The sequence below is a fragment of the Leiobunum rupestre genome, chromosome 2 (assembly GCF_980474605.1).
Source record: "Leiobunum rupestre chromosome 2, qqLeiRupe1.1.hap1, whole genome shotgun sequence".
NCBI lineage: Eukaryota > Metazoa > Arthropoda > Arachnida > Opiliones > Sclerosomatidae > Leiobunum > Leiobunum rupestre.
Window position 1 is genome coordinate 56,298,703 of NC_143385.1, and position 23,478 is coordinate 56,322,180.

At 36.4% G+C, this 23,478-nt stretch overlaps 2 protein-coding genes across 2 annotated transcripts; both read right to left on the minus strand.

The window, feature by feature from the left end:
• Positions 1 to 16,111: 16,111 nt before the first annotated feature.
• Positions 16,112 to 16,705, minus strand: LOC149958479 (baculoviral IAP repeat-containing protein 7-B-like). Its single transcript, XM_090167192.1, has one exon. The coding sequence runs from the start codon at positions 16,703 to 16,705 to the stop codon at positions 16,112 to 16,114; it is 594 nt and encodes a 197-aa protein (XP_090023318.1).
• Positions 16,706 to 18,164: 1,459 nt separating this feature from the next.
• LOC149958480 (uncharacterized protein F54H12.2-like) lies at positions 18,165 to 19,457 on the minus strand. Its single transcript, XM_090167193.1, has one exon. The coding sequence runs from the start codon at positions 19,455 to 19,457 to the stop codon at positions 18,165 to 18,167; it is 1,293 nt and encodes a 430-aa protein (XP_090023319.1).
• Between the last annotated feature and the right edge of the window lie 4,021 nt (positions 19,458 to 23,478).

Genomic DNA, 23,478 nt, shown 5'->3' on the forward strand with positions numbered 1-23,478 from the left:
TAAAGAAACCATTTGTTCATATAACTATTTTGTAAAGAAACCATTTGTTCATATAACTATTTTGTAAAGAAACCATTTGTTCATATAACTATTTTGTAAAGAAACCATTTGATCATATAACTATTTTGTAAAGAAACCATTTGTTCATATAAGTAATTTGTAAAGAAACCATTTGTTCATATAACTATTTTGTAAAGAAACCATTTGTTCATATAACTATTTTGTAAAGAAACCATTTGATCATATAACTATTTTGTAAAGAAACCATTTGTTCCTATAACTATTTTGTTAAGAAACCATTTGTTCCTATAAGTAATTTGTAAAGAAACCATTTGTTCATATAACTATTTTGTAAAGAAACCATTTGTTCATATAACTATTTTGTAAAGAAACCATTTGATCATATAACTATTTTGTAAAGAAACCATTTGATCATATAACTATTTTGTAAAGAAACCATTTGTTCATATAACTATTTTGTAAAGAAACCATTTGATCATATAACTATTTTGTAAAGAAACCATTTGATCATATAACTATTTTGTAAAGAAACCATTTGTTCATATAACTATTTTGTAAAGAAACCATTTGTTCATATAACTATTTTGTAAAGAAACCATTTGATCATATAACTACTTTGTAAAGAAACTATTTGTTCATATAACTATTTTGTAAAGAAACCATTTGTTCATATAACTATTTTGTAAAGAAACCATTTGTTCATATAACTATTTTGTAAAGAAACCATTTGATCATATAACTATTTTGTAAAGAAACCATTTGTTCCTATAACTATTTTGTAAAGAAACCATTTGTTCTTATAAGTAATTTGTAACGAAACCATTTGTTCATATAATTATTTTGTAAAGAAATCATTTGATCATATAACTATTTTGTAAAGAAACCATTTGTTCCTATAACTATTTTGTAAAGAAACCATTTGTTCCTATAAGTTATTTGTAAAGAAACCATTTGTTCATATAACTATTTTGTAAAGAAACCATTTGTTCATATAACTATTTTGTAAAGAAACCATTTGATCATATAACTATTTTGTAAAGAAACCATTTGTTCATATAACTATTTTGTAAAGAAACCATTTGATCATATAACTATTTTGTAAAGAAGCCATTTGTTCCTATAACTATTTTGTAAAGAAACCATTTGTTCATACAACTATTTTGTAAAGAAACCATTTGTTCCTATAACTATTTTGTAAAGAAACCATTTTTTCCTATAAGTTATTTGTAAAGAAACCATTTGTTCATATAACTATTTTGTAAAGAAACCATTTGTTCATATAACGATTTTGTAAAGAAACCATTTGATCATATAACTATTTTGTAAAGAAACCATTTGATGATATAACTATTTTGTAAAGAAACCATTTGTTCATATAACTATTTTGTAAAGAAACCATTTGTTCATATAACTATTTTGTAAAGAAACCATTTGTTCATATAACTATTTTGTAAAGAAACCATTTGATCATATAACTATTTTGTAAAGAAACCATTTGTTCCTATAACTATTTTGTAAAGAAACCATTTGTTCATATAACTATTTTGTAAAGAAACCATTTGTTCATATAACTATTTTGTAAAGAAACCATTTGATCATATAACTATTTTGTAAAGAAACCATTTGTTCATATAACTATTTTGTAAAGAAACCATTTGTTCATATAACTATTTTGTAAAGAAACCATTTGTTCATATAACTATTTTGTAAAGAAACCATTTGTTCATATAACTATTTTGTAAAGAAACCATTTGAGCATATAACTATTTTGTAAAGAAACCATTTGTTCATATAACTATTTTGTAAAGAAACCATTTGTTCATATAACTATTTTGTAAAGAAACCATTTGTTCATATAACTATTTTGTAAAGAAACCATTTGATCATATAACTATTTTGTAAAGAAACCATTTGTTCCTATAACTATTTTGTAAAGAAACCATTTGTTCCTATAAGTAATTTGTAAAGAAACCATTTGTTCATATAACTATTTTGTAAAGAAACCATTTGTTCATATAACTATTTTGTAAAGAAACCATTTGATCATATAACTATTTTGTAAAGAAACCATTTGATCATATAACTATTTTGTAAAGAAACCATTTGTTCATATAACTATTTTGTAAAGAAACCATTTGTTCATATAACTATTTTGTAAAGAAACCATTTGTTCATATAACTATTTTGTAAAGAAACCATTTGATCATATAATTATTTTGTAAAGAAACCATTTGTTCATATAACTATTTTGTAAAGAAACCATTTGTTCATATAACTATTTTGTAAAGAAACCATTTGAGCATATAAATATTTTGTAAAGAAACCATTTGTTCATATAACTATTTTGTAAAGAAACCATTTGTTCATATAACTATTTTGTAAAGAAACCATTTGAGCATATAACTATTTTGTAAAGAAACCATTTGTTCATATAACTATTTTGTAAAGAAACCATTTGTTCATATAACTATTTTGTAAAGAAACCATTTGTTCATATAACTATTTTGTAAAGAAACCATTTGATCATATAACTATTTTGTAAAGAAACCATTTGTTCCTATAACTATTTTGTAAAGAAACCATTTGTTCCTATAAGTAATTTGTAAAGAAACCATTTGTTCATATAACTATTTTGTAAAGAAACCATTTGTTCATATAACTATTTTGTAAAGAAACCATTTGATCATATAACTATTTTGTAAAGAAACCATTTGATCATATAACTATTTTGTAAAGAAACCATTTGATCATATAACTATTTTGTAAAGAAACCATTTGTTCATATAACTATTTTGTAAAGAAACCATTTGATCATATAACTATTTTGTAAAGAAACCATTTGTTCATATAACTATTTTGTAAAGAAACCATTTGTTCATATAACTATTTTGTAAAGAAACCATTTGTTCATATAACTATTTTGTAAAGAAACCATTTGTTCATATAACTATTTTGTAAAGAAACCATTTGAGCATATAACTATTTTGTAAAGAAACCATTTGTTCATATAACTATTTTGTAAAGAAACCATTTGTTCCTATAACTATTTTGTTAAGAAACCATTTGTTCCTATAAGTAATTTGTAAAGAAACCATTTGTTCATATAACTATTTTGTAAAGAAACCATTTGTTCATATAACTATTTTGTAAAGAAACCATTTGATCATATAACTATTTTGTAAAGAAACCATTTGATCATATAACTATTTTGTAAAGAAACCATTTGTTCATATAACTATTTTGTAAAGAAACCATTTGATCATATAACTATTTTGTAAAGAAACCATTTGATCATATAGCTATTTTGTAAAGAAACCATTTGTTCATATAACTATTTTGTAAAGAAACCATTTGTTCATATAACTATTTTGTAAAGAAACCATTTGTTCATATAACTATTTTGTAAAGAAACCATTTGATCATATAATTATTTTGTAAAGAAACCATTTGTTCATATAACTATTTTGTAAAGAAACCATTTGATCATATAACTATTTTGTAAAGAAACCATTTGATCATATAACTATTTTGTAAAGAAACCATTTGATCATATAACTATTTTGTAAAGAAACCATTTGTTCATATAACTATTTTGTAAAGAAACCATTTGTTCATATAACTATTTTGTAAAGAAACCATTTGATCATATAACTATTTTGTAAAGAAACCATTTGTTCTTATAACTATTTTGTAAAGAAACCATTTGTTCATATAACTATTTTGTAAAGAAACCATTTGTTCATATAACTATTTTGTAAAGAAACCATTTGATCATATAACTATTTTGTAAAGAAACCATTTGTTCTTATAACTATTTTGTAAAGAAACCATTTGTTCATATAACTATTTTGTAAAGAAACCATTTGTTCATATAACTATTTTGTAAAGAAACCATTTGATCATATAACTATTTTGTAAAGAAACCATTTGTTCCTATAAGTAATTTGTAAAGAAACCATTTGTTCATATAACTATTTTGTAAAGAAACCATTTGTTCATATAACTATTTTGTAAAGAAACCATTTGATCATATAACTATTTTGTAAAGAAACCATTTGTTCCTATAACTATTTTGTTAAGAAAACATTTGTTCCTATAAGTAATTTGTAAAGAAACCATTTGTTCATATAACTATTTTGTAAAGAAACCATTTGTTCATATAACTATTTTGTAAAGAAACCATTTGATCATATAACTATTTTGTAAAGAAACCATTTGATCATATAACTATTTTGTAAAGAAACCATTTGTTCATATAACTATTTTGTAAAGAAACCATTTGATCATATAACTATTTTGTAAAGAAACCATTTGATCATATAACTATTTTGTAAAGAAACCATTTGTTCATATAACTATTTTGTAAAGAAACCATTTGTTCATATAACTATTTTTTAAAGAAACCATTTGATCATATAACTACTTTGTAAAGAAACTATTTGTTCATATAACTATTTTGTAAAGAAACCATTTGTTCATATAACTATTTTGTAAAGAAACCATTTGTTCATATAACTATTTTGTAAAGAAACCATTTGATCATATAACTATTTTGTAAAGAAACCATTTGTTCCTATAACTATTTTGTAAAGAAACCATTTGTTCTTATAAGTAATTTGTAACGAAACCATTTGTTCATATAATTATTTTGTAAAGAAATCATTTGATCATATAACTATTTTGTAAAGAAACCATTTGTTCTTATAAGTAATTTTTAACGAAACCATTTGTTCATATAATTATTTTGTAAAGAAATCATTTGATCATATAACTATTTTGTAAAGAAACCATTTGTTCCTATAACTATTTTGTAAAGAAACCATTTGTTCCTATAAGTTATTTGTAAAGAAACCATTTGTTCATATAACTATTTTGTAAAGAAACCATTTGTTCATATAACTATTTTGTAAAGAAGCCATTTGTTCCTATAACTATTTTGTAAAGAAACCATTTGTTCATACAACTATTTTGTAAAGAAACCATTTGTTCATATAACTATTTTGTAAAGAAACCATTTGATCATATAACTATTTTGTAAAGAAACCATTTGATGATATAACTATTTTGTAAAGAAACCATTTGTTCATATAACTATTTTGTAAAGAAACCATTTGTTCATATAACTATTTTGTAAAGAAACCATTTGTTCATATAACTATTTTGTAAAGAAACCATTTGTTCATATAACTATTTTGTAAAGAAACCATTTGATCATATAACTATTTTGTAAAGAAACCATTTGATCATATAACTATTTTGTAAAGAAACCATTTGTTCATATAACTATTTTGTAAAGAAACCATTTGATCATATAACTATTTTGTAAAGAAACCATTTGTTCCTATAACTATTTTGTAAAGAAACCATTTGTTCATATAACTATTTTGTAAAGAAACCATTTGTTCCTATAACTATTTTGTAAAGAAACCATTTGTTCCTATAAGTAATTTGTAAAGAAACCATTTGTTCATATAACTATTTTGTAAAGAAACCATTTGTTCATATAACTATTTTGTAAAGAAACCATTTGATCATATAACTATTTTGTAAAGAAACCATTTGATCATATAACTATTTTGTAAAGAAACCATTTGTTCATATAACTATTTTGTAAAGAAACCATTTGTTCATATAACTATTTTGTAAAGAAACCATTTGTTCATATAACTATTTTGTAAAGAAACCATTTGATCATATAACTATTTTGTAAAGAAACCATTTGTTCATATAACTATTTTGTAAAGAAACCATTTGATCATATAACTATTTTGTAAAGAAACTATTTGTTCATATAACTATTTTGTAAAGAAACCATTTGTTCATATAACTATTTTGTAAAGAAACCATTTGTTCATATAACTATTTTGTAAAGAAACCATTTGATCATATTACTATTTTGTAAAGAAACCATTTGTTCCTATAACTATTTTGTAAAGAAACCATTTGTTCTTATAAGTAATTTGTAACGAAACCATTTGTTCATATAATTATTTTGTAAAGAAACCATTTGATCATATAACTATTTTGTAAAGAAACCATTTGTTCCTATAACTATTTTGTAAAGAAACCATTTGTTCCTATAAGTAATTTGTAAAGAAACCATTTGTTCATATAACTATTTTGTAAAGAAACCATTTGTTCATATAACTATTTTGTAAAGAAACCATTTGATCATATAACTATTTTGTAAAGAAACCATTTGTTCATATAACTATTTTGTAAAGAAACCATTTGATCATATAACTATTTTGTAAAGAAACCATTTGTTCCTATAACTATTTTGTAAAGAAACCATTTGTTCATACAACTATTTTGTAAAGAAACCATTTGTTCATATAACTATTTTGTAAAGAAACCATTTGATCATATAACTATTTTGTAAAGAAACCATTTGATGATATAACTATTTTGTAAAGAAACCATTTGTTCATATAACTATTTTGTAAAGAAACCATTTGTTCATATAACTATTTTGTAAAGAAACCATTTGTTCATATAACTATTTTGTAAAGAAACCATTTGTTCATATAACTATTTTGTAAAGAAACCATTTGATCATATAACTATTTTGTAAAGAAACCATTTGTTCATATAACTATTTTGTAAAGAAACCATTTGATCATATAACTATTTTGTAAAGAAACCATTTGTTCCTATAACTATTTTGTAAAGAAACCATTTGTTCTTATAAGTAATTTGTAAAGAAACCATTTGTTCATATAACTATTTTGTAAAGAAACCATTTGATCATATAACTATTTTGTAAAGAAACCATTTGTTCCTATAACTATTTTGTAAAGAAACCATTTGTTCCTATAAGTAATTTGTAAAGAAACCATTTGTTCATATAACTATTTTGTAAAGAAACCATTTGTTCATATAACTATTTTGTAAAGAAACCATTTGATCATATAACTATTTTGTAAAGAAACCATTTGTTCATATAACTATTTTGTAAAGAAACCATTTGATCATATAACTATTTTGTAAAGAAACCATTTGTTCCTATAACTATTTTGTAAAGAAACCATTTGTTCATACAACTATTTTGTAAAGAAACCATTTGTTCATATAACTATTTTGTAAAGAAACCATTTGATCATATAACTATTTTGTAAAGAAACCATTTGATGATATAACTATTTTGTAAAGAAACCATTTGTTCATATAACTATTTTGTAAAGAAACCATTTGTTCATATAACTATTTTGTAAAGAAACCATTTGTTCATATAACTATTTTGTAAAGAAACCATTTGTTCATATAACTATTTTGTAAAGAAACCATTTGATCATATAACTATTTTGTAAAGAAACCATTTGTTCATATAACTATTTTGTAAAGAAACCATTTGATCATATAACTATTTTGTAAAGAAACCATTTGTTCCTATAACTATTTTGTAAAGAAACCATTTGTTCTTATAAGTAATTTGTAAAGAAACCATTTGTTCATATAACTATTTTGTAAAGAAACCATTTGATCATATAACTATTTTGTAAAGAAACCATTTGTTCCTATAACTATTTTGTAAAGAAACCATTTGTTCCTATAAGTAATTTGTAAAGAAACCATTTGTTCATATAACTATTTTGTAAAGAAACCATTTGTTCATATAACTATTTTGTAAAGAAACCATTTGATCATATAACTATTTTGTAAAGAAACCATTTGTTCATATAACTATTTTGTAAAGAAACCATTTGATCATATAACTATTTTGTAAAGAAACCATTTGTTCCTATAACTATTTTGTAAAGAAACCATTTGTTCATACAACTATTTTGTAAAGAAACCATTTGTTCATATAACTATTTTGTAAAGAAACCATTTGATCATATAACTATTTTGTAAAGAAACCATTTGATGATATAACTATTTTGTAAAGAAACCATTTGTTCATATAACTATTTTGTAAAGAAACCATTTGTTCATATAACTATTTTGTAAAGAAACCATTTGTTCATATAACCAATTTTGATTGGATCGCGGTAGAGCTCGGCGATTTGAATAATGAATAATTATCCGAAGTCTACCCCCCATATTTGTTTCAGATATTTTTTTCAGATAAACAATTTAGTTTAACCGATAACTATTATTATCCGTATAGATAAATCTGTCAAAGAATAATTTTCTTATATACCACAAATGTTCTTTCGTAACAAAGATATTTGAAAAATAAAAATTAGCGATTATTTCATTTAATGAATAAAAAACGTTCTTTATTTCTCGCAAAAAAAGATATTTTTATATTTTTTGGTGCGATAATTTTAAAGAGCAGCTAACCGCTAAAGATTGTTCGTTTGTTTTAAATATAATTTTTCCTGAAATATTATTATTCGAAAAGAAACATATTAGAAAAATAATATTTGCCGTAAATCGATAACGAAAAATAAGGAAATTGCTTTGCTAATCTAAAAAAATTAGTACTTTTTCAAATAAAATAAATAATTTATATTCGGTTAATTTTTTCTCTAAAATATATCATTAACCGACCGAAAATTATCCTTTTAGGTATTACCCGGGAGTATACATTTTTAAACTTGTATAATATAATAATAATAATAATAATCAGCTAGGCTAATACCCAAGGCACCACCTTAGGCCTAAGTCATCAAGCGACTTTTGAAGCCTTTAATTCAGGTGGCCGGGTTACAATGCGTAGGAGGGTGGTGGCAAGCCCTGCATGCCACACGAGCGAGCCAACAGCTCCCTACACTAACTATTACCGTTAACCTTGACAAGTTTTTATGGAAGGGGAAACCGAAGAGCTCGGGGGAAAACCCCTTAAACCAGTGAGGAGAGAACTTGCAAACTCAACGCAGAAGGAGTTGTTCCGAGTTTTCACCCAGTGCCACAAGCTGGGATCGAACCCGGCTACTCTTGCTGCGAGGCGAAAGTGCTAACCACTCTGCCACCTCACTTTTTTTCTCGGATAATGGATGGATAATGCCAACCATTAGAAACAATTAATATTACATTGGAATATTGGCATTTTTTTTTCTTACATCATAAAAATATTATAAAACTTTCCAAATATATAAAAGGATTCTACGTTTTGGCATGAGGAGTAAGCGAACATAGTACGATTTATTCTTTTCCTTTTTCGTAACGGATGACAGACTACCCAATGCAGCTCTATACTTATGGTAGAAATGAGTACATTCATGATCACACTTCGACTTCGCTTCCTTTCGCCAACTGCTGAAAATCTGCATTGGGCGTTAAGCAAACATAAATAGAACTCTTTAGAGTTTTATATTAACATTATTTGGATGTTTCGGTATCCTACCATCAACCGAATTCCTATTCAATCAAATTATAAAATATCCACGTTTATATTAAAAATAGTTCGCTCGTGTTTCTTTTGAATTGGAAAATGCATTATATTTCTACCGAATTCTGAATATTAAGGATAACAAAGCATTTTAATTACTGTGTCGTTAATGATTATCTTCATATTGAGACGTTAATACCAAAAATATTCGATAAAAACGATTAACTACATTAACAATTAGAGCGCATTCCTTCATCATAATCGGTGACTTCAACTTTGCCACTATTGACTGGGCTACGCCCACGAGTCCCTCGTCAGTGGCTTCAAGCTTTCTTCACACGCTGTTGGTCTCTCATCTTACCCAGCGAGTCACCGAGCCTACCAGAGTCAAGGACGCAGCCGCCAATATTCTTGATCTTGCGCTGGTCTCTGACGACAACCTACTTGAGGACATCTCCCATCTACCTGGAGTCAGCGATCACGATATTCTCCTTCTCAGAATCCGAGTGGTTTGCCCCCCGCCCAGAACCCTCCCTCATTCCGTCCCTGACTTCTACAAGACCGATTTCGTTGCTATGTTGAGGTCGCGGGCAACTGTTACCCTGACGGCCACCACTTCTATTGCAGAGGCGTGGAGCGCACTCACTACTACCATCACCCACGCGATAGCTGCCCATGTTCCGATGAGGAGGCCCTCCGCTCGACATAGTGGCGTTTAATGGCCTTACCGGGGAGTCGGGGTCCGGCTCTTGTAACCCGTAAGGGTGGTGGCGCACTGGGAGATGTTAGCTCTGATCAAATGGTCCTATCTCCACCTCCGACTTCGGTCATGTAGGGGCTGGATACTGGGCTTCGGCTCATGCTAACGGAGAGGGTCCAGGCAACCTGGCCGCCTCGGCGGATTGGGTAGCCTGCTGTGGGGCGGTGGGCCTCCGTATGAGGGCACGGTGGTCCTGTTTCCCGGCCTTTTGGAGTCCCACCGGGTTACTTGGACTGCTGTGTGCTCGTCGTTCCCCTTAAGGAGCTCTCTCCAAAGGGCTTGGCTCTCTACCTCCGTAATTGGGGTGCCTGCTGGAGTTGCTATAGCATCCGCTCTCTATCCCACAGCTGTGCGCGAAGTGGGGGCTGGTCGAGGGTGAGACCATCGGTAGTAGGGTTCTTCTACCCATGCTGGATTTGTCACCTGTCCAGGCTTGTGGACGCTGGCGTAGGGCATTCTGATGAGACCACCGGTGTAGTAGGCTTTTTGATTCGCTTGGAGCACCGGTATATAAATTTCTGACACATGTCCTCTCGACATAGTCTCCCGTGGGTCGGCTCCTCTCTCCACCGCCTGATGCGTATCACGAAGTGACGCTATAATCGTTCTCGGCTGTACCTACGGCTGCTAACATGCAAGCCTTCACTCGACATCGTGCCATCTTCAAATACGCCCGCCGTGCCGTGCGTACCCGTCAGGTCGAAAATAGGTGTTTTCGTAAATCCGGCGCTTCACTACCAAGGCATTTTTTAGTTGGCCGTAATAGCCGTTTTTTTCGGTTTCGTCTAAAGTGTCGCCTGCTAAAGTTTATGTTTTTTTTTACTTACACCATGGATTAAACACTAAAGGATGTTCCACGAGCTAAGATTTCAATGCCGAGTTCACGTTGGCTTGGTCGTAACGTGTTTCCTCCCCCCCGCGCTTAACTCCCCTAGGGGCACCACATGGATCAAAACACGCTTCTTTTATCAATCTTCAATTTCGTTTAAAATTACAAATAGTAAATAGTGAAAAGGTTGAATCTGCAAAGCTTCAAATCCTAAAATAAAGATCTTCGGTAAGTATATAAACGATGTATCATTGCACTCCCGTTTGATTGCCCCTGGATAGAAAACAATTTCCGGTTTGCGGGCTCGCGCCGCTAGGTGGCAAGGTTCGCTCGTGGAACATCCTTTAGTGTTTAATCCATGCTTAGACCGTTTCGATCGTGGCATCTTTTTCGGTTAAATTGTTACTTAATAAACTAGAAAATTATTAGTTAAACATTTGAAACTTATTTTGAAAGTTTCAAGATAAGATAAATTGCTTTATTTCTTGTATATCTAAAGGTATGTATCATATGCAAACTTTTGATAGTGCCATTATTTCCGATAAGCCTTGTCCTACGTAAAGAAAACCTTAAAACTACACGACAAAAAATATAAAATATATTAAAACATACCTAGGAATATTTTCATTTATGGAGTCCATAACCCACCGAACACTTTGCCAACATATAAAATAAATACTAAAAATGACCAAAATTATTATTTTCTCAAAGGCCGCTGCTGTTTCACTATCACCTAGTGTACCGGAAGCAGACGCCAAATTCGAACAAAAAAACGCATAACTCGTTTCTATGACGTTTTTGTGACGTCGACCCCAACAGTAAAACAAGTTCGTCGGTGGGGAAAACAATTTGCTTATTCAGCTATTGGCTTCCGACCTGACTACCCACAGGAATCAGTTCTACCAGCTCGTCTCTAATCTCTATGAAGGTGAAAGTGACTGGAGTCCCTGACCTCTCTGGCTCAGGGCAGTCACACACCACTGCAGCCGCCAAAGCCAATCACCTGGCTCCCAGCTTTTGGCGTTATTTTCCATCGTACGATGTGGACACCGTTTCTCTCCTGGAACCACGTGCCCCACCAATGTTCGACATAAAAGGCATTCACCAGCTGCTCACAAAGGTCAAACCACAAAAAGCTCCGGGCCCAGACGGAATCCAGGCTGTGGTCCTTCGCCGGTGTATTGTTGTCTTAGCCACTCCTCTGACTGTCATTTTCCAGCTCTCCTACGACACGGGAGAAATCCCTTGATGACTGTCGTCGGGCCAACGTCACGCCGATCCCTAACGGTGGAGACAAGTATGACCCAACGGAGTACCGTCCGATTGCACTCCTGTCGCAGTTCCACAAAGCCGAGGAGCAGGTCAGTGCGTCCGCCATCTCGGCACAACCTCATGAGTCCGTCCCAGCATGGTTTCCGTAGTGGCTTAGGCAATGAAACCCAGCTTCTTTGCCGCGTTGACTCCTGGACTTCTGGGCTAGAGCAAGCCGGCCGAGTGGATATCATTTTCCTTGACTTTCGCAAGCCTTTGATTCGGTTCCGCATGAGCTCCTCGAGGCCAAACTTTACTCCTACGGGGTCAGGGCTAGGACCCTGAACTGGCTATCAGCTTACCTCGGGAACGTAGTTTCGAGTGGTACTCCCCGGTGCTTCCTCTGGCGTACCGCAAGGATCGGTCCTGTGGCCTCTCCTTTTCATCATCTACATCAACGACATCGGGGACAACGTCTTCTCCCAACTTTACATCTTCGCGGATAACATAGCACTCTCCAGGCCGATCTTCTCGACACAGGACTGCGTTGCTCTTCAATCTGACCTCGACACCATCGGCAAGTGGAGTGAGCAGTGGCTGCTACCGCTAAGCTCTGCAAAGTGCTCAGTTCTCTCTCTTTGCAGAGTTGGTCAGCCAGTTCACTCAGCGAAGTATGTCCTTCAAGGCGCTGACCCGTGCACAGTCTGCTCTCAAAAATATCTCGGAATGACCTTAACAGACACTCTGGGGTGGACCACCCACATCAACCGTGTCATTGCCCAAGCCGCTAGGGCCTTGGGTTTCATCCGCCGACAAGAACCCGCTGCTCCTTTGCGACGAAGTCGTTAGGAGTTAAAACCTAAGTCCTTCCAATCCTGGAGTACTGTCCAGCCGTCTGGTCCCCATCAACCGCAAGCGGCGTCCACGTGGTTGACAAAATCCAGCGGCGTGCCCTTCGCTTCGCAACCAGAGTTGGATTCGCGTGGCGTACGTCGATGACAAACGTGATGCTCAAGAACAACAAATGGGACACCTTAGCTTTGCACCACCGTCTTAAGCGTCTCATTATCGTAAATAGCGTGGTTCATCGCTCCTGTGGTGCACTCGCCCCCTATTGGCGGTCTTGTCCGACTAGCGTCGCCCCCAAGAGGGAATTGGGTCCCCTCTATGATCCTTTCGGGCTTCAGACTTGCCGTCCGTAAACATTCATTTCTCCCCTCCTATTCCCTTCCGGAGTACTTAAAGGACAGTTAATCGAACTAAAGAACTAAAGAAGCTTCATGGCGTCAAGGAAGATCGTAATTCTAATCACCACTAGAATTCGTAAGTTGCGAAAATGAAAATAATTTAATATTCCTAATGAAAATAATGCACGTAATAAGTTTCAGATATATGACCAACAAGTAGCGTTCAAAATAAAGGAGCTAATAATTGGATATTGGAAATTTTTACTATAAAATTTTTAATTCGGCATATATTGAGAGATTCATTAATTCATTTGGCATTTATAGATAATTTATCAGAACTAATTATTTTTGAAATTTGTTATATTCAATAGATTGTCTTTTCTAAGTGAAAAAATCTAATGGAAGAATAAAAATAATGTTTTTTCAGTTATAATAGCTATTTTATCAGATAAATGTATTTTTAAAAGTAAAACTATCTTTCCATATTTAAAAAAATGAATAAAACGAAAAAAATAATTGATGGCTTTGCTTAACTAAGTTATTTTATTCAATCAATTTTTATTTTAGGAATATCTGATATAAATTATCAATTGTAAAAAATAACAGATTAACATCACTTAAAGATAATCTTCTTTTTGTCGTTTAATAAATAAATAAATAAAATGTATTTTCTATCTAATAGCGTTTTCCATTTGACTGCTCTCAAGCACTCAGAGAAATAGGCCTGGCCATAGATAAGCAAGATTATAGAGCGATTTTATAGATAAGCAGAATTATAGATAAGGTCTCGCATTTTTTATAGATAAGCAAAATTATGGAGCGATTTTTATAGAGCCACCGAATTTATAGATCCAAAATTATGGAGCGATTTTCATAGACTCACCGAATTTATAGATCCAAAATTATGGAGCCCTCTAACTTCACCTCATTTTATGGAGTCCTCCACTTACCTATCTATATGGATACCTCCACTTACCTATCTTTTTTACCTAAAATGTATTGGAAAAAAATAACGAGACGAATATTATACTAAATCATTTTTATTACACTTTTCTGTACATGTTTTAATAAAATAGGCTGTAAAATATTATTAAGTAGGGAGATTCTTCTTTTAAAATGGAAATTATTTAATAAGGAATAGTTAGTTCGATCTTCTACATCGAGGAAAAAGAAAGTTATGGGAACGAGGTCAAATTTTACGCGATGTTGAGCATGAATGATTTTAAAAAGACGTTCCCGCAATAATAGTTTTTTGCAAATTTGCAATCGGGAAATAGTCTCCCGTGTTCCAGAAAGGCATCGTCTTCCGCACCCCAATCTCCGATCTCACCACCGCAGAAAAAACACTTCACGTAGTCCGTAAAGTTTGTGTAGAAAAAACCCGCGTTGGTGAGTTCCATATGGCACGGCTTCTCTAGCGGGAAACTGGTGAAAGTCTTCAACCGCTCGTCCGCATACCTCATAGGGCCTAGTTGGGCATCGTAGGTCTCCTGTAGCTTCGCGAACTCGAGCTTGGCGTACTCGCACTCGGGGAACAAGGCGGTGTGGCAATGTAAGGGGTTAGATCCCAGCTCCCAATCCCGCACCAGACCGTCGCACCAGAAGCAGATAGTGATATCCTTATGCCCTACGAAGAAGAAGCCCGCCTGAGCCAGTTCGAGAGTGTCCATATATTCCACCGGGAACTTTTTAAAACTAGCGACTCGTTTCGCCAGGGTATTCATTTTTTTAGAGGAAGTTAAAAATTTAGTCTGACACCTTCGTAAACTAGCGATCGAATGATTCCTACCGAACTAAAATCCAGGGAGAAATCTCTAACTAGGGGGGGAGAGACCCCGAATGAAGGAATTTCTCAAACCGTGAGAAAGTTGGGGAAAAGAGAGATTCACGCGGCCTCCAAAACCTATTATCCAATTGTGCAAAAATGTTTGGTTTCCAGTCGTTTCCGTTTTTCACCCTCTAAAATGTCAACCACCTCTTTTAAAAAACAGTATACTATGGCTTTCTCGGCAGTCGAAGAATAAGGTGGCTGGTTAGTTTCTACAATATCCTCGTCAGCTATAAAATGAGCTACGTTTCCACATTCTTCCCCTAATAGAAATTTACAATGGGGGAAATATTTCCTATGCTCACCGAAAGGACTATCGCCTTTTTCCCAAGCCATAAGTTCACCCTCACACGCGAAGCATTTAACGGAATCTTTATAATTTAAATAATAAAACCCAGCCCGAGCTAAGGCTCTACCATCTACGATATTAACAGGGAATCCCTTGTTAAACGAACGAATTCTCTCAAGCTCATGGCGCATAGGATTTAGCTCCGTCTCATCCGTCTGCTCTTTATCGTCTATCGGCAGTGTTAGGACGGGGACATTCCCCGTATTCTCGTCATTTACGAATTTACATAAGCGATTCTGCTCGATATGTTTCAGCAACGGGACGTCATTAGTCATCCACCCCTTGACGACCCTCTCGCAAGAGAAGCACATGACGTTATCAGTGTGCCCGGTGTAGAAAAAACCAGCTTTCGCTAGCTCCCTCGCGTTTAGAAACTTACATGGAAACCCTCTGAAACTAGCGATTCTATTTTTCTCAAAATGCATCTTTTTTAACGGAAGCCGAGTAAAAATGGTGTCTATCACCTTCGTCCGCGACCGATCGAATGATCCTTAGAACCGAGGCGGGAGGGTAAATCCCTCTTTCCATCTCTCGCTGAGGGGTGAACGGCCCCCCCTAAAAATAGTCTATTATCACGCGGCCCCTCTCGAATTCCTCGGGATAAATCTATTATTCCCCGGGCATGTCTAGACCTCGTCCTTCATCTAAGACTTCGACTATTTCGTTTAAAGAATCGTATATTAATCGTGATTCGGGGTAAGTCGAATAATTCAGCTGGTTGTCCTTTTCTACGATATCCTCAGCGGCTATTAAACGCTTTACATTTCCACTTCTTGCCCTCGAAATAAGAAATTTACAATGAGGAAAATTTTCCCAATGTTCCTCGAACGGACTATCTTCCTTATCCCAGTTCATTAGTTCCCCAGAACAGGAAAAGCATTTTACGCAATCTTTGAAATTCGTAAAAAAAAAACCAGCTTTGGATAAATGCCTAGCTTCCCTTAAAGGATCAATCGGCAAACCTTCCTTATTATTAATATTATTCTTAATATAATTATTATTAAATCCTCTAGTAAAGGAACGAATTCGCGCGATCTCGTATCGCATCGGCTTTGAACCTTCAAGCTCCATCGACAGGGCTGGGACATCCCCCGAAAAATCATTTCTTATGAACGGACAAAAGTTACACTCTTTTTCGTGTCTTAGTAACGGGACGTCGTCGGCCGTCCAGTCCTTGACGACACGCTGACAGGAGAAACACATTACGCTGTCCCGGTGACCGACGTAGAAAAAACCCGCTTTCGCTAGCTCCCTCACGTTTAAAAACTTACAGGGAAAACTCTTGAAACTAGCGATTCTGTTTTTCTCAAAATTCATCTTAAGAAAAAAAGCGTCTACCTCTTACTTCTCCGACTTCGGGAATGACCCGGGGAATGATCCGGTACTAGACGACTAAAAAACCTCGACTTTCTCTTTCCCCCATCCCCCCTTACGAGTTTAGACGTGTATGTTGAAAAAATAAAACATAAATTCGAACGAAACATTTATTAACGCAAAGGAAGATATTACAAAAAATGATAACACTGAATATAAGAAAAATGATACGAAATGAAAATACGCGCGCGAATTGAGAAAATTACGTAATGGTTTTTTAAAAACATAAGAGTTCGAAAAATAATTAATTGTTTTTTTATAAAGAAAAGTTTTAAAAGAATCCTTCGTCTTCCTCGAAGAGCGGCGAGGGAGCCGTCTGGTGATGGGTCTCCAACCACTTGGCGAAGCGGCAGGCCTTCTCCCGCGCACAGAGAAGCGTCGGGCTCCCTCGCCGATGAAACCGACACCGATAGTTCTGGTCGATGCTGATGTCCTTGGCCTTGGGGCAACCGATTTCCCCGAGTTCGATCACCTCTTGGGGGATGAGTTTCCTGAGGACGTGACATTTCTCCTCTCCCTTGCAGTAAACGAATTCGGAGTCCTCGGTTAAGGCCTTGAGCCGATGTTCTAGCTCGATGTAAGGGGTATCGCCGTGGTTCCAGAGGTAACCGTTGATATGGGTAAAGACCCATTGATTTTGCCGGGCTACGTGGTGAGAAAGACCGCTACCGTGGTACGGAGGTTTAACGAATACACTTTTAACTAGGGGAAACTCCCCGACGAACGCGACGGCAACTTCTTTAACGACCGGTTCGTATTTCGCGCCGAGTAAGAATTCAAAATCGACAACTACCAGCGGTCTTTCCATGATGTTTCTGTTGGCTGATACCCCCTCTGACTCAAGGTAAGTTAAATCCGCTTCTTAAATAGGGTCTCCACGCTATTGTCATTACTCCATTGGTTCCTCGTGAACCTATCAGCGAAGGAGGTCAAACTCCGCCCCCTATAGCGATGTTCCAGATAGAGCACGCAGTATTGTCCGCAAACTTTGCTTCCCACGGCCTGTAGACGACGTCTATTGTAGAGTATTTTCGAGGAATGTTTTCTCAGGAACTTTTTTATCGTGGGGAGGGTCACCGGACGACCCGCCGAGTCAAAGTACCCGGCCCTCCTGAAAGCGTCTAGGTAAATAGCTACCCAATGAGTCCCGGGCCCGTCGTGAGGATCGAGGTTAACGACCAGGGAGGCGGGGAAGGAAGGGATATATTCGGGGAGTCTATCGGAAGCAAAGGCACCTTGATACCCGGGTAAATGCCGGAGGATCTCGTTTATTTCTAATGTGTTCATTTTAATAATCAATCACCACGTTGCGGTCTTTGTCTATTTGCATTAAACTATGAAATTCCCCGTAAATAACGACCGAAACCGATTCAGTGAGCGGGGTTTCGAATCCCAACTCGATACGTAACTGTCCCCGTCTTACGGGGTTCCAATGAGAGTTGTCACTTGCGGAAAGATCAGGCGTGATATCAAAGGCATATAGAGTATAACCCCTCGGATATTCTGAGTGCGATATACTATTCCCGTCATCTTTAAAATGTATATTAGTCCCCGTAAACAAGGTGTAATATTCACGGGCAAATTGATTCTGGGAAAACTTGGGCTGGAGAGGTTTGCTCGGAACCGCGTCCGAATCAACGTAGAGAGATAAGAAATTTAACCCGAATGGTTGAAAGTTATAAGGATTTTTATGAAAATCGCCCGCGCAAGCCGTATGCGAGACTAGGCCGATAATAACGCGTTGAGGGAGCGGTCCCAGCCACACATTGTCGAGACTCGTATTTGAAACGCCGGTGAGCAGTACGTGGCTTTTCACTTCGGTTCGGGTAAAAGGGTACTTCGCTGTGGCGCCTAAGAGAGCGTTTTCGTGAGCCAGAATGATTTGAGGACTTATCTTGCATTTCCGTATTTCCAAAGTAGCGTCCGTTATAGCGATCTTAAAATTCCCCACGTTTAACGAGGGGTCTCCCATAAGGACAAAGGCCGTTTTACTCCTTGAAAGTCGAACTTTAATTTCCACCCCGCTTAGAAGGTATTTCGGAATGTTGAAAAGGTCGGCGTATATTGCCCCTACTAAGGAAATTTCCTTTGAATCCTTAATAGCTGCTTGACGAATCTTGCTCCCCGAGTTGGTAATTATATCGTCAAACTTTCCGGCAGCGTCTTTGGCGTAGAGACACGAAGTCAGGTGAGAAGTTTTAGCCTCGCCAGAATAGTTCAAGAGCGATTCTAAATAGGCTCGGTATGAATATCGACTTGCCGAGGGCGTGATTAAATTGTCGTTCAAGTAGATTTCAATTTGATCGAAGAGACTATGCATTAGGTTATTACAAGTTGATAATTTAACGTCGGGGTCTAAATTAGTCCCATTCTCCCGCGTTACTTTACATTTAACGTGAAGGAGACTCATCGCGAGATCCGTATACTCGGGGCTTTTAGGGATACAAAATTCAATCTGGGAATCATCTCGTAGCGTAGAGATCGGTCGATAGAAAGTTGGAGTCGCGCTTTCGACGCTAGTTTGCACGGGGGTGACCGAGAACAGGTCCAATTCCGATTTCAAGGCTTCAACTTTGTACATTTTGGTTCTTTTTTAGTTGAGGGAAAAAATGTCACGAACGTGTTTCGTGGACTTCCGACGAGCTACTGCCCCGATTCTGCGTTTAACGGTCCTTTTTCTAGTTTTCCTCCTGCTCGTTGTTTTCTTCTTCTTGCTTCTCGTTTTAGTTCTCCTACGCTTTTTCCGCCCCGAACCGCTTTGTCCGGTTATCCCTTCTAGAGCTTCACCGAAACGTTTCCTCGCCGAAGATTTTATATTTTCCCCCGCAACGGCGTCATTGAGAATTTTACTGCCGACCCCCAACGCTTGTTTTCCTATATACTTCGCCCCTCTAACTAAAAGAGGGGAGGCCCAGCGGAAGAGCCCCGAGAACAGACTTCCGAGACCGTGCCCTTTCTGATAAGCCGCTCCTTGATAGAAATTAGACCCCCCAGTTTGCGCTTGATTAAGATAATAATTTCTATAGGGACAGGACCCCCGCGCGTCGAGGACATCCGGCTTAGGCATCTTGTTTCCGTAGATGTAGTTTAACCGTCAGAGACCCGAAGGCAAATGGCGCCGGTTTCCCCTGAGGGTTCATTATATGTACTTGGATCGTGTCTAAATAGCGTTTGGAGACTCGCACGTAATGAGGCACGTCATAAATTTTCCCGACGTTATCTCCGAACGAGCCTTCTACGGGGACAATCCTAACGAGAGGAACGAGAGTGTCACCCACCATTTGATCTTCGACGATATTAGTATAAACGTAAAGTTGAGGGGGGATTTGAAAGCCTATAAGGGCCGGCCTAGCGCCCCGGTAACCCCTTTCCAAAGATTGAATCCCGGGATCGAAGCCCAATGTCATGGCTAGACCAAAATGAAATTGCACTAGTACGTTATGACGAAAGGGGCTTATTCGAACTCGGCGAGTGATCTCGTTATATTGAAGAGACGTCTTCATATCTTTAATAATTTCGTTTATTATCTTAATTAAATGTTCGATGGAAGAATAGTACCCTATGGGTACCCTATAAACGTGGGAGGTCCCTCTGGGTCTTCTAGGCTGAGCCGCGCATTCGGCGATCTGAGCTTCACCCGTAAGAGTTTCACCGTTTTTGGCGGCATCGAAAATCTGCTCAGTTTTTTTCCCTTTCGGATTTTTTTTCCCCGGCGTGGTAATTTTAAGTGTTATTCCCAAACTAGGTTGATCGGCTTGAGGTGGCTCTAGGTTTTTTTCGATGCTAGTCTCCGGTTCATTTTGCTTGACTTCGATTGGAGACGGGTTACATTCGACAGGAGGGATTTCGTCGACAACCATGAAAACGATAGTGTTTTGTCCCTCGAGGACGTTGAAGAACGCGCTAGTGTAATTTATCTCGGCTAGCCCGCACTCCCAAGACCCCGCCAATTCGACAGGTTTCGGTAACGCTGAGGTATAGGACGCCATCGTATTGTCGGCGTAAACCCGCATGCTAGCGTTTGAAGGTAATGTCAGATACATCTTTTTTCTTGACCCACGAGTTCGCGTTCGACGGATATCCTACGAAACTGACAAAGTATTCGACCTGATTTTTGCGTTTCCGAGACTTGAGAATTTTATCGATCTTGTATAGTCGAGGTTTAGCGACTAATTGCAGTTCTTCCTGATAGTAACGTCCCTTTATTCCCTCCCCCGTTAAATCTTCGATCGTGTAAAGGGGCGGGTCTAAATTTACGAGGCGGGTGATTTTAAAGACTTCCTTTGACCAGGTACCGGGGTAGGCTTTATCAAAGACCCCCCTGTATTTGCTGATACGACAAAAGTCACCGACTTTAAGTTTAGGTTGACGTCGGCTTTTCACGGGGATTTCCTTGTAAATTGTTTTAAATACTTTCAGAATATTTTCCGGTTTCACGTCTAGAGGTGACATTTTTATAGTGGAATGTTTAGTGGTATTATAGCTATGAATTAAATCAGGGAGGACGTCCAAGTATCGATAGGTGTTATTAGCAGTGAAATATTTATACATTTTAGCCTTTAGCGTACGATTTAGTCGCTCGACCATACACGCTTTGATTGTATCGTTTTCGCTAGTAAAGAATTTAACTTTTTTACTTTTAAGGAAATCCTGATATTTTTTCCCCGTGAACTCCCCCCCTTTATCGGTTTGAACTTTAAGAGGGGTGAGATCCTCGAATATTTTCTCGGTCGCGGCGATTACGTCTTCGGCTTTCTTACTTTTTAAAGGGACTGCCCACGCGCGTCGCGAGAATGTATCGATACATACTAGTAGGTAATTAAAGCCGGAATTGTGTTCGGAAATGTCTCTCATGTCCGCCAAGTCCATTTGAAACTGGTCGCCAATATTAGTTACAAAAACCTTGCTCCTTTTAAATTTCCGATAGGCGGTCTTATGTAACGTGTACGATTCTTGCTTCGTTAACCATTTTTCTACCGTTTCCCGGGGAATACCTCTGTCTTTCACGGCCTGATAAAGTTTTTCCAATCCGTCGAAACTCGCGGGATGTTTTGGATCGTAATAAATTTTTTTCAAGACTGCCTCGGGGTTAGAAACTCTTCCCATATTGGTTGTTCCGTTTTCCTTTTTTTCGCGCCTCTATTGATAACCCCTTTCGATAAGTCCCGGGGTTTAAATTGGAGCGGAGTCCGAACGACTGATGCTTTTCTAGGTTTCGCCGAAAATGTAATTTTTTTCTTCTTTTTCACTCGCGGGATGGTTTTCTTGAATGGTACCGTAGGCGTGAACAAGGCGTCGAACTCGTTCCAACCGGTGGGGGGAGGCGTTCGTTTTCTATTTATAGCCCCAACGGCGTAACTTACGAGCGTAGCGATATCTGACCCGGGCACGCGCGTTTGATCTATAAACAACTCGCCTTCACTCGACCACGAAACTTTATCGCCTAAGCTAATCAATCGGCTAATTAAGTCCTTCGCACTCGCTCTAAACTGAATCGGAACGAGATTTAAGAAGGCCGTGTCCTGCCCGGTTTCTTTTCTATTTTTTGGCTTCGTCGCTATATCCTTAATGTTTTGATATCGATGGAACATCTGCTCGAATAATTTAACTTTATCCCTAATGTCAAGATTGGAATTGAGTACGTCGGTCATGCTATTATTTAATTCATCCACGGAGGACCCTAACGGATGTGGAAACGAAAATTGAGGGGTATCTCGAGAGAGGATGAGAACATTTTTATTATTATTATTATTATTATTATTTTTTCCTAACGAGTCGAGGGGGACTAAGGCTAACTTTTGAGCGTACATTTTTTTATTTCCTTAAGAACGACCTAAAATCCCACTGAGGGCTGAAATAACGGTGGGGATGAGAATACTTAGAATCCCGTGACCTTTTTGAACTAAAATTAATTTCTTCTTACGCCAGGCTACTTTTTTAGAGGCTACCTGTCTAATGAATTTATTTTGTTTAGCTAGTTTTCGTTTCTGACAAGGGTTTAACTTTAAATTCCCTTTCAAAGTATTATCGCAGCATTCAGCAATAGCATCAATTAAGGGTTTTTTAGCGTGATGGAGAATAGCGCGTCGTTGTTTAAAATTTGATCTACCTAGGGCCGAGAGAAAATCTTTGTGTCCGGCAACCAGGGCCGGCATTTTCGAACTGGTTAGGGACTTCTTCCTCTCCGCTGACTTTATACTCCCTACTTTTTTTTCTTAGGGATATAGACCATTTCGGTTTCGTCGGGGAAAATATCCGTTCTTAAACGGAAGTCATCGGGGCACTCCTGCCTATTGTCGATAAGAATATAGCCGTGAGGGCGTTTGGTCGCGTCGAGATAGGCCTCGATAGCGAAGCGGTAATTGGCGCCTCTAAGTTGACGGAATAATATAGCGGGTTGAAGTTGGTCACGAGGGTTCTTGAACAAAACAATGTAATTCGCGTTCAGCGAAATTTCGCGCGCATCCTTTGTTTTTGGGAAAATGTTCTGGGTTATAAATACGAAGCTTATATTACGGTGGTGAACGCCTTTCGTGAAGAAAGCTCCGATTTGACCATTGTTCTCGTTCATTAAATCGTCGGCGATGAGGAGAATGTGTTCG